Consider the following 12,420-nt stretch of genomic DNA (forward strand, 5'->3'; position numbering starts at 1 on the left):
CTGCCTTGTCACTAAAAGTAAGGCAGCTGCAGTGACAGGACCCTGTCCTGGGACAGTTGAATGCCTCAATCATGAGGCCTCAGAATTTCCTCTTTCCTAGTGCCCAAGACAAGGAGCTTTGCTGATGTATTTCTGATAGCAGAAAAGGCCATTGAGCTTAGTGGTTGGTACCATATGGCAATTTACAATATAGGAAATATTCTGATGACATGTGCTTTTCGAAGAATGCTAGGTGGAATATTTAGATAGGAGTCCTGAACTTTCTTCAGAGAAGACGTTAAAAAAAAGAACTAAAATTGACCTAATCTGGGTCACATCCCATGAAGGATAAAGGTCTACAGGTGTGGAAGGCTCTTTCTGGTCCTTTCAGTGAGCTATTTCCAACAGAGCCCTCCTATTCAGAGCTTCCCACTCTTGTGCATGGGATGTGGTTAAGCTCTTGTCTCAGTGCCACAGTGGGTAGAGGATGCCATTGCAATATGAAAGGGCTATAAATAATGCTCTCTTGTTTTTCTATAAAACAATCTGCTCTAGAACAGATTATAAAGGGGCCAGAAGGAATCTCTTCTCATTTTCTTATTGAATAGAGAGTGTATAAATATTCCCTTACATAAAGGACAATTACTTTTCTATATAGATCATATATAGAAATAGATCTATAGAAAAGTAATTAATTCTATATGATATGGCCTTGATTTTAATTTTAAATTGTTTTATATGAAATAGTCTTAATTTTACTCTTTTTGCAGTTCACACAAAGATGAATTCCTGCACTTCAAGATTGCATTGTATATGTGATTCCTTGCTTCATTTTAAGGACTATGTCATTTTCTTAAATGCGTTGATGAGTCTTTATAACCTGTTTTAATAATGTTAAATTGAATTCATTTTCTTATTGTTAATACAAAACAGCAAATTTGAAGACTGAGAACCATATAAGAGGGTGATTGCACTTAATTATGAAAAGATTTGAATCCTTCTTTGTGTGTGTGTGACCAGCCTTGCTATCAATTTCTTCTGTCATATACTGCCAAATTTTCTATTTAAGTATTGTGAAAACTCTGTTTTTTTCAGGTCGAATGAGTGATTTGAGTGTAATTGGTCATCCAATAGATTCAGAATCTAAAGAAGATGAACCTTGTAGTGAAGAAACAGATCCAGTGCATGATCTAATGGCTGAAATTTTACCTGAATTCCCTGACATAATTGAAATAGACCTATACCACAGTGAAGAAAATGAAGAAGAAGAAGAAGAGTGTGCAAATGCTACTGATGTGACAACCACGCCATCTGTGCAGTACATAAATGGGAAGCATCTAGTTACCACTGTGCCCAAGGACCCAGAAGCTGCAGAAGCTAGGCGTGGCCAGTTTGAAAGTGTTGCACCTTCTCAAAATTTCTCTGACAGCTCTGAAAGTGATACTCGTCCATTTGTAATAGCCGAAACGGAATTGTCTACTGCTGTGCAACCTAATGGATCTACAGAAACAACTGAATCTCTTGAAATTACATGGAAGCCTGAGACTTACCCTGAAACATCAGAACATTTTTCAGGTGGTGAGCCTGATGTTTTCCCCACAGTCCCATTCCATGAGGAATTTGAAAGTGGAACAGCCATAAAGGGGGCAGAATCAGTCACAGAGAGAGATACTGAAGTTGGTCATCAGGCACATGAACATATTGAACCCATATCTCTGTTTCCTGAAGAGTCTTCAGGAGAGATTGCCATTGACCAAGAATCTCAGAAAATAGCCTTTGCAAGGCCTACAGAAGTAACATTTGGTGAAGAGGTAGAAAAAAGTACTTCTGTCACATACACTCCTACTGTAGTTCCAAGCTCTGTATCAGCATATGTTTCAGAGGAAAAAGCAGTTACCCTAATAGGAAATCCTTGGCCAGATGATCTGTTGTCTACCAAAGAAAGCTGGGTAGAAGCAACTCCTAGACAAGTTGTAGAGCTCTCAGGGAGTTCTTCAATTCCAATTACAGAAGGCTCTGGAGAAGCAGAAGAAGATGAAGATACAATGTTCACCATGGTAACTGATTTATCACAGAGAAATACTACTGATACACTCATTACTTTAGACACTAGCAGGATAATCACAGAAAGCTTTTTTGAGGTTCCTGCAACCACCATTTATTCAGTTTCTGAACAACCTTCTGCAAAAGTGGTGCCTACCAAGTTTGTAAGTGAAACAGACGCTTCTGAGTGGATTTCTAGTACCTCTGTTGAGGAAGAGAAAAGGAAGGAGCAGGAGGGAACTACAGGTACGGCTTCCACAGTTGAGGTATATTCACCTACACAGAGATTGGATCAATTAATTTTACCCTCTGAATTAGAAAGTTCAAATGTAGTTGCATCTAGTGATTCAAGTACCAGGAAAAGTTTTATGTCCTTGACAACACCAACACAGTCTGAAAGGGAAATGACAGATTCTACTCTTGTCTTTACAGAAACAAATACATTAGAAAATTTGGAGGCACAGACCACTGAGCACAGCAGTATCCATCAACCTGGGGTTCAGGAAGGGGTGACCACTCTCCCAGGTAGTCCTGCCTCTTTCTTTATGGAGCAGGGCTCTGGAGAAGCTGCTGCTGACCCAGAAACCACCACTGTTTCTTCATTTTCATTAAATTTAGAGTATGAAATTCAAGCCAAAAAGGAAGCAGCTGGCACTTTGTCTCCACATGTGGAAACTACATTCTCCACTGAGCCAACAGGACTGGTTATGAGTACAGTAATGGACAGAGAAGTTGCTGAAAATATAAGCCAAACAGCCAGGGAAATATTGATTTCAGAGCGATTAGGAGAACCAAATCATGGGGCAGAAATAAGGGGCTTTTCTACAGGTTTTCCTTTGGAGGAGGATTTCAGTGGTGACTTTAAAGAATACTCAACAATGTCTCATCCCATAGCAAAAGAAGAAACAGTAATGATGGAAGGCTCTGGAGATGCAGCATTTAGGGATACCCAGACTTCACCATCTACAGTACCTACTTCAGTTCACATCAGTCACATATCTGACTCAGAAGGACCCAGTAGCACCATGGTCAGCACTTCAGCCTTCCCCTGGGAAGAGTTTACATCCTCAGCTGAGGGCTCAGGTGAGCAACTGGCCACAGTCAGCAGCTCTGTTGATCCAGTGCTTCCCAGTGCTGTGGGAAAGTTTTCTGGTACAGCTTCCTCCATTATTGACGAAGGATTGGGAGAAGTGGATACTGTCAATGAAATTGATAGAAGATCCACCATTTTACCAACAGCAGAAGTGGAAGGTACGAAAGCTCCAGTAGAAAAGGAGGAAGTAAAGGTCAGTGGCACAATTTCAACAAACTTTCCCCAAACTATGGAGCCAGCCAAATTATGGTCTAGGCAAGAAGCCAACCCTGAAAGACAAGAAATTGAAAGTGAAACAACATCAGAGGAACAAATTCAAGAAGAAAAGTCTTTTGAATCCCCCCAAAACTCTCCTGCAACAGAACAAACGATCTTTGATTCACAGACATTTACTGAAACTGAACTCAAAACCACAGGTTATTCTGTACTAACAACAAAGAAAACTTACAGCGATGATAAAGAAATGGAGGAGGAAGGCACTTCTTTAGCTAACATGTCTACTCCAGATCCAGTTGCAAATGGCATGGAATCTTATACAACTCTCCCTGAAGCTACTGAAAAGTCACATTTTTTCTTAGCTACTGCCTTAGTGACTGAATCTATACCAGCTGAACATGTAGTCACAGATTCACCAATCAAAGAGGAAGAAAGTACAAAACATTTTCCCAAAGGCATGAGACCAACAATTCAAGAGTCAGATACTGAGCTCTTATTCTCTGGACTGGGATCAGGAGAAGAAGTTTTAACTACTCTACCAACAAAGTCAGTGAATTTTACTGAAGTGGAACAGATCAGGAACACATTCTATCCCCACAGTTCTCAAGTGGAAAGTACCTCAAGTGACAAAACTGAAGACTCTAACAGAATGGAAAATGTGGTAAAAGAAGTTGGACCACTCGTGTCTCAAACAGACACCTTTGAAGGTAATGAGTCAGTAACCAGCACAACCTTAATAGAAACTTTAAGTGACACTGGAGCAGAAGGACCCACGGTGGCACCTCTCCCTTTCTCCATGAACATCGGACATCCACAAAATCAGACTCTCAGATGGGCAGAAGAAATCCAGACTAGTAGACTGCAAACCATAACTGAACAAGACTCTAACAAGAATTCTTCAACAGCAGAAATTAACGAAACAACAACCTCATCCACTGATTTTCTGGCTAGAGCTTATGGGTTTGAAATGGCCAAAGAATTTGTTACATCAGCACCAAAACCATCTGATATGTTTTATGAACCTTCTGGAGAAGGATCTGGAGAAGTGGATATTGTTGATTCATTTCACACTTCTGCAACTACTCAGGCAACCAGACAAGAAAGCAGCACCACGTTTGTTTCTGATGGGTCCCCGGAAAAACATCCTGAGGTGCCAAGCACTAAAGCTGTTACTGCTGATGGATTCCCAACAGTTTCAGCGATGCTGCCTCTTCATTCAGAGCAGAACAAAAGCTCCCCTGATCCAACTAGCACACTGTCAAATACAGTGTCATATGAGAGGTCCACAGACGGTAGTTTCCAAGACCATTTCAGGGAATTCGAGGATTCCACCTTAAAACCTAACAGAAAAAAACCCACCGAAAATATTATTATAGACCTGGACAAAGAGGACAAGGATTTAATATTGACAATTACAGAGAGTACCATCCTTGAAATTCTACCTGAGCTGACATCAGATAAAAATACTATCATAGATATTGATCATACTAAACCTGTATATGAAGATATTCTTGGAATGCAAACAGATATAGATCCAGAGGTACCATCAGAACCACATGACAGTAATGATGAAAGTAATGATGACAGCACTCAAGTTCAAGAGACCTATGAGGCAGCTGTCAACCTTTCTTTAACGGAGGAAACATTTGAAGGCTCTGGTGATGTTCTTCTGGCTAGCTACACTCAGGCAACACATGATGAATCAATGACTTATGAAGATAGAAGCCAACTAGATCACATGGACTTTAACTTCACAACTGGGATCCCTGCTCCTAGCACAGAAACAGAACTAGACATTTTACTTCCCACGGCAACATCTCTGCAAATTCCTCGTAAGTCTGCCACAGTCATTCCAGAGACTGAAGAAATAAAAGCTGAAGCAAAAGCCCTGGATGACATGTTTGAATCAAGTACTTTGTCTGATGGTCAAGCTATTGCAGACCAAAGTGAAATAATACCAACATTGGGCCAATTTGAAAGGACCCAGGAGGAGTATGAAGACAAAAAACATGCAGGTCCTTCTTTTCAGCCAGAATTCTCTTCAGGAGTCGAGGAGGCATTAGTAGATCATACTCCCTATCTAAGTATTGCTACTACCCACCTTGTGGATGAGAGTTTAACAGAGGTGCCTCATGTGATGGAAGGATCCAATGCCCCATATTACACGGATACAACATTAGCAGTTTCAACATTTGCAAAGTTGTCTTCTCAGACACCGTCATCTCCACTCACTATCTACTCAGGCAGTGAAGCCTCTGGACACACAGAGATCCCCCAGCCCAGTGCTCTGCCAGGAATAGATGTCGGCTCATCTGTAATGTCTCCAGAGGATTCTTTTAAGGAAATTCATGTAAATATTGAAGCGACTTTCAAACCATCAAGTGAGGAATACCTTCACATAACTGAGCCTCCCTCTTTACCTCCTGACACAAAATTAGAACCTTCAGAAGATGATGGTAAGCCTGAGTTATTAGAAGAAACGGAAGCTTCTCCCACAGAACTTATTGCTGTGGAAGGAACTGAGATTCTCCAAGATTTCCAAAACAAAACCGATGGTCAAGTTTCTGGAGAAGCAATCAAGATGTTTTCCACCATTAAAACACCCGAAGCTGGAACTGTTATTACAACTGCCAATGAAATTAAATTAGAAGGTGCTACACAGTGGCCACACTCTACTTCTGCTTCTGCCACTTATGGGGTCGAGGCAGGTGTGGTGCCTTGGCTGAGTCCACAGACTTCTGAGAGGCCCACGCTTTCTTCTTCTCCAGAAATAAATCCTGAAACTCAAGCAGCTTTAATCAGAGGACAGGATTCCACAGTAGCAGCATCAGAACAGCAAGTGGCAGCGAGAATTGTTGATTCCAATAATCAGGCAACTGTAAGCCCGGTGGAATTTAATACTGAGGTTGCAACACCACCATTTTCCCTTCTGGAAACTTCTAATGAAACAGATTTCCTGATTGGCATTAATGAAGAGTCAGTGGAAGGCACGGCAATCTATTTACCAGGTAAGATCACAACATTGATAAATCTGTTTCCAAACCTGGAAACAGTCCCTTGGTGCTAATATTTATATCTATATAATTTTTATTGTGATATTAAATCAATGGAGAGTTTCATATTATTCACATAACAGCAGGCCAGGCCACAGTATTGAGTTCATAATGAGATGAAATGACAGTAAGTATAGATTAGTTTTGGACGTTAAAGTAGACTTTGTATTTTACTGGATTTTAGAAATAATATACAATTACAACATGGAAAATATGAAATTATTAATGTTATAAAATTCAATTTGTTTTATTCACAACTAGAGCATTGCTTTGTCATATGTCTCATAGTTATACATCTTAGGTTTAAAAGTAGATAAAAGTCCTATTTTAAACCCCCCCCCCCATTGATGGATGCTCTTGGTGCAGTATCAAAATCTGCCAGGCCTTTAACATTTGAGAGTAGTAAATAGCTCTAATAACTATTTCAGAGTTTGTGCAGTATCAATATCAGCTCATACTTGTATGCCATGTCCTTGTTTAAGACAGTTTACATAATGCATCAAACACAGTGCCTACCAGTAGTGAGTAGTCATTTATTATATAAACATATTGCCTATTGAGAGAAGTTTTCTGTTTATTTACTGAATGTATGGAAAGCATGAATTTGATACTGATTCATATAAACCGTCTCTTCTGATTATCACAAAAAGGCTATATAAGACCTATGTGAAAGGGTAAGAGGTGAAGATTCAGAGAGGTTCAGTAACTTGCCCAAGGTGGCACAGCCACCTTGTGGTAAAAGTAAGATTTGAACCCAGCTTAGCTCTACTCTAAAGTCCATAGTCCTTTAACTGCTCTTTGCTGGTTTCAGTATAGTATAAAAATAAACAATTGATATTAAATAATATATGAACCAGGAATCTTGGAATATTTACTTTGTAGAATTTATTTTCGTCTTAATCTAGCCTGAGAATGTTAAGAAATCAGTTCTAATGATGTTTTCCCAGAATGTTATTATTTAAATTAACAATGTCAGTGGAATCCACAAACAGACATCACCAGCTAGCTGCTACCTGGAAAAAGAGGAAAAAAATCCGTACTTTAATGTCTGTCTTGGTTGAAAATATATGTTTTATTTTAATTAATATGTTTCATGCCATGACTATCATTAAAATTATTCTTCTGATCATATCAATGTTACCTTTTGTGCCACCAATGCTTTATTTTGATGTGCTTCAGAAAGAGTAAAATAGTCAGAAAGTACAATGTTTAATAAATGGCTTGAAATATTTTGAGGAAAATTGATCAAAGGTAGTTGACATTGGGTTTTTGTTATCACTGTGTTTAATCTGTAAATGATAATCTAGTAATTTGGCTAATACTTATCGTTTTTAAATTTAGGTCACTATACTTCAGTTTGTTAAAAATATGCTATAAAACTAACTGGTAATAATTAGGTACATACTGAGTTAAGTAGGTACATATAGAGTTAAGTTTGACGAATGAGAAATATGTACCAATTATCCAGTTTGCAATATTTACCAAGAATTATAGTTTGCGTCTTCATTGCAAAACAAATGGTCTCTTTAGCTTCATTCAGTAAACTCATATGGGATTACCTGGTCTATCTGTTGCAGATTCAGCTTTCAGAGGTTGATATGAACTGTTTAGAGGAGAATAACATTCATAAAAACAGAAGTTTCCTTTTAATTGGAACGACTTCCAGTTCACAGAAAGACTCACTCAGTCCTTGTCTCATAGTCTCAGCATGGTGTCTAGTGTCAGTGGTGGGAATGGTGATAGTACTTCTTCACATTTGTGTGGCACATCACAGTCTGATAAAGCACTTTCACATAGTGTCATTTGGATTCAGCACAAAGGGCAGCATGTGGCTATGGCGTGTGTTAACTGCAGCCTTGTCGTCCTGGCAGCGTACTTGTACTTTCAGATCCAGAAAGCTAAAAGTGTTAGGGAGATTTCAAACAGTTTTGGAACTACAGGAAAAAGTGTCTTAGAAAATTCGGGGGAGTTTGTGGAGAAGTTGATGTACTCATCTGAATTAACCTAATTTTAATGTGAATCCCAAACATGGGAAAGAGTACCTATCCAGGTTTATATTCATCCAGAATTTACTTAACAGTCAGAATTTGAGTTTGACTTTCTGGTGTGGGGAAGCCTCAATTATCTTTTATAGCAGTACCTTGTTTATCCTAATATTCTTTAAGCTAATGTTTCATAAGAAGTTAGACATCTTTCTTCTTTTATGTGTAATTATTTCAGGGTTTCAGGACTTAAGATTCTTGAAAATATGGGTGTATTCCATAGATAATCTAGTTTATTTCAATTATTTTGTAAAACTTTCAACTCTCATTTGGATCTTTGAACATTTGGAAATGTAAGCAATTCTGAAACAATATACAAAGAATAAGTATAAACTCAATGAAAATACACTTACCCAAGCAATATTGCAGTGTAAAATATATGCTTCAAGTGGTATAAAAGTATTTGCGCTTAGAAAATATATTTAAACTGTCCTCATAAATTTATGTCTTCAACCTTCATATTTATCTCCCAGGAGTGTCAGTTTTATTTGTATTTTAATAAGAAAATTATAATAAAAACTTGGTGTTTCATTTTAGGTGAGGTTTTGTATTTGGGTTTGTTTTCTACAGTAGAGTTTAATCCATGTGTTGCTTTTCTTCAAGTATAGTTTAAAGGAGTACATTTGGAACGTGTTTTTGGAAAAAGCATATTAATGTAGCAGAAGAGACTTCAGTGCACACTTTCGAAGAAAAACAGTTTCTGAGCATTAAGTGGTAAAAGGCAATAATAATTCAAATGATGATAACAAGCCAACCTGCTAAAAAGAATGCATGTTCTGTGTATCCAGCCATTTCACATGAACTAACCCCATTTAAAAGAATACATTTTCCATTCACTGTGCACATATGTGTAATCATTTTTGACTAAAATCAATTGCCATTATCATGCCAACTAAATCTGCAGTAGAATATATTAGTTGCCAGATGCAATACAAAAAATATCATTTAAGAGTAATCATGATTGAATCCCAGAAATGAATAGATGCAATTTGTAACAATTAGTTATAATGCCAAGAAACACTCCAGAGAGTAAAGTTAATGTTAATTTTTATATGTAGTAACTCTAAATTGCTATGGTAAAGCCTATAATATGGTAGCAATATGGGGCGTTTTATGCTAAAATACACTGAAATATTAGAGATGGGCCTAATTGTTTTTCTTACTTTCCTGAATATGGTAGGACCTGATCGTTGCAAAATGAACCCGTGCCTTAATGGAGGCACCTGTTATCCTACTGAAACTTCCTATGTATGCACCTGTGTGCCAGGATACAGTGGAGACCAGTGTGAACTTGGTAAGATGGTACTTGGCTGAAAGGGTGCAGTTCTTTCACAGAAGATATATTGGGGGAGAATTTATGTTGTCGAATCAATCAGAGATTTCAGAGAAACCCATGTGTAGATTAATTATATGTTAAATTAAGTTAAAATCTGAGGGTAATTAACTAGGGGCTGGAAAATGGGTACAGATGTTCAGTGAATTCTGTTAACACACCCAAGACTCAGTGAGGCCTGCTGAGTCTTTTTGTGTTTTTTACAGGTAGAATTTACAAATATAAAGATGCATAAATATTAACAAAACTGTACATCTATCCTCCAAATCTGCATATAAATAAAATCAATTTCAGTATAAAATCTTTTAGAAAGCTAGACTTAAAATTAGGAAAATAATAAAAGTTAGAGAGCTTAGTCCTTAGTTTTGGGTAACTTTTCTTGTCATCTGGAATGGGAAAGACCCTTCCCTGACTCCCAGGAACCAGCCCAACGTGCCTCTGCCTCAGGGAGCTGTGCAATTGCTGTTTCCTGCCTCTCTTTTGGTTCCAAGGAATATAATTGACCCTTACATATTCTTATTTAGGCATCCTTCTCTTTAAAGAAAAAAAAAGGCACCAGTGTTGATTTGGCTACATATAGACCTCACTTCTGAGAAAAGAATAATGAAATATGTTGTCCAGATGTTCCTTTTAGCGATATCATGAAGGTTTGCTTGATTTGCTTACAATGGTTGCGTAAAGAAAGTTCACCAATAACACTTTAAATTATACATAAATATTGGGATACAATCCCAACATTCATATTAAAAGAGTACTTAAAAAAAAGAAAAAAAGTCGCCGAGGCCAGGGCGGTGGTTCAAGCCCATAATCCCAGCAGTTTGGGAGGGCGGGGTGGGCGAATCGCTTGATCCTAGAAGTTCGAGACCAGCCTGAGCAACATGGCAGAACACCACCTCTGAAAAAAAAAAAAAAAAATTAACCGTGCCTGTAGTCCCAGCTACTTGGGGGGCTGAGGTGGAAAGACAGATTGAGCCCAGAAGGTCGAGGCTGCAGTGAGCCGTGTTTATGCTACTGCACTCCAGGCTGGGTGACAAAGTGTCTGGCACTCAGCAAGCACCATAAACATGTTTGGTATTATTAGTATATAATAACATCATTACTAAGACCATTTCTTTGGTAAGAATACATTATATGACTGAGAAATTTAACTTGCTTTGTTTATTCATTTAAAAATATTCTTAAACATTAAACTTTTAGTGTAATTGCAAAATGCTATGGAAATAAAGTCACTAATTTCATCAGGGGAGATCATATGTAGAAAGATTAGAATCTGTGTAGAAAGATTTTATTTGACATAGATTTTAAAGTTGGGAAGATTTGACAGGTGGTGGAGGCAGATATGGACACAACAAAAGCACAGAGGCCAAAAACTACAGAAGGCATTTGAATGACGGCCTGGATCCAGGTATGCCTACTTAGGGGTTTGGGAGAGAGAGACATATTGGGAGACAGTACCAGAAAGCAGGTTGGGTCTAGAAAGCCCTGACGGTCTAAGAAGGTCCTGAGTTCAGGATACCGAATAGTGTTACTTCACACTCTAGTCAAGTGATTCTGAGACCTTAGCATGCATCAGAGGGCGGGTAAAACAGATTGTTGTCTCCACCTCAAAGTACATGATTCAGTAGATTTGGGGTAGAATTGGAAATGTGGATTTTTAACATTCTTAGGTGATGCTGATGCTGTGGTCCAGGGAGCTCACCTTAAAGACTGCTGCCCTGGGCAATGGGGATCCATGGAATGTTTGGAAGTAAAAGAATAAAATTATCATGACTGTGTTTAAAAAAGATGACATTTAGCAGAGTGATGGATATATTGGAGAGGAAAGGGCCCAGGGATGGTGAGGCCAGTTAGATACTTTGAGTATTCCATGTGCGAGGTAATCAGAGAATGAGCCATGATTGGAGGTGGGAAGGCTGGGGGTGTTGATTCTTCATTAGTTTTGGGGCTTATCTGATTCATTTATTAGCAATGGAGACAATGAGCCTACTCTGAATACCTTCGACATTTTCTTAGGGTTGCTAAATTTAGGAAATAAAAATTCAGGATGGCCACTTATATTTGAGTTTCAAGTAAAAAAGGAATAACTTGATAGTATAGGTTTGCCTTAAATATAGCATGGACATACTTATGCTAAAAAATTGTACTTTTTTAAAATCTGAAATTCAAATTTAACTGGCTGTCTTGTATGTTGTCTTGCAACCTCACACTAAATGGAATTCTTTGATACTTTTTGAAAGTATTTTGTGAGCTTTTACTATTTTGTTTCAGATTTTGATGAATGTCACTCTAATCCCTGTCGGAATGGAGCCACTTGTGTTGATGGTTTTAACACATTCAGGTGCCTCTGCCTTCCAAGTTATGTTGGTGCACTTTGTGAACAAGGTAAGAGTTATTGCAACATTTGTGTGGTGAACATTATTGATGTGTTTTAGCAATTTTGGCCTCAATGCATATTCTTTCCTGCAGTGGAAATTCACATTTCCTTAGGTTTCCTTATTCATGGATAGCTCAAAACATCTGAGTCATAGTGTTGACTTGATTATGGTTGTTTAGCTGATAGAGTGGAATTGCAGGCAGGCACACTGAGCTGAATTTAAAGACATCCAGCCAATAGAAGAAATATTGTCATATGTATTTTTCTTGGGGACAAGCTAAGCACTG

The 12,420-nt window shown here is 38.2% G+C and overlaps 1 protein-coding gene and 1 long non-coding RNA gene across 4 annotated transcripts in view; one reads left to right on the forward strand and one right to left on the reverse strand.

Moving 5' to 3' along the window:
* The window catches only part of VCAN (versican), a 114,000-nt gene that overhangs the window by 66,404 nt on the left and 35,176 nt on the right, over positions 1 to 12,420 (forward strand). For all 3 annotated transcript variants that reach the window (XM_017893435.1, XM_017893436.1, XM_017893437.1), the window contains 3 exons: positions 1,075 to 6,339; positions 9,607 to 9,720; positions 12,028 to 12,141. In XM_017893435.1, the coding sequence (XP_017748924.1) occupies positions 1,075 to 6,339; positions 9,607 to 9,720; positions 12,028 to 12,141 (5,493 nt within the window). The remainder of the gene's footprint in view (positions 1 to 1,074; positions 6,340 to 9,606; positions 9,721 to 12,027; positions 12,142 to 12,420) is intronic.
* The window catches only part of LOC108543111 (uncharacterized), a 31,222-nt gene that overhangs the window by 4,591 nt on the left and 14,211 nt on the right, over positions 1 to 12,420 (reverse strand). The gene's annotated exons all lie outside the window — the stretch shown is intronic.

This window comes from Rhinopithecus bieti, unplaced genomic scaffold, assembly GCF_001698545.2.
Source record: "Rhinopithecus bieti isolate Rb0 unplaced genomic scaffold, ASM169854v2 scaffold_23411, whole genome shotgun sequence".
NCBI classification, from domain to species: domain Eukaryota; kingdom Metazoa; phylum Chordata; class Mammalia; order Primates; family Cercopithecidae; genus Rhinopithecus; species Rhinopithecus bieti.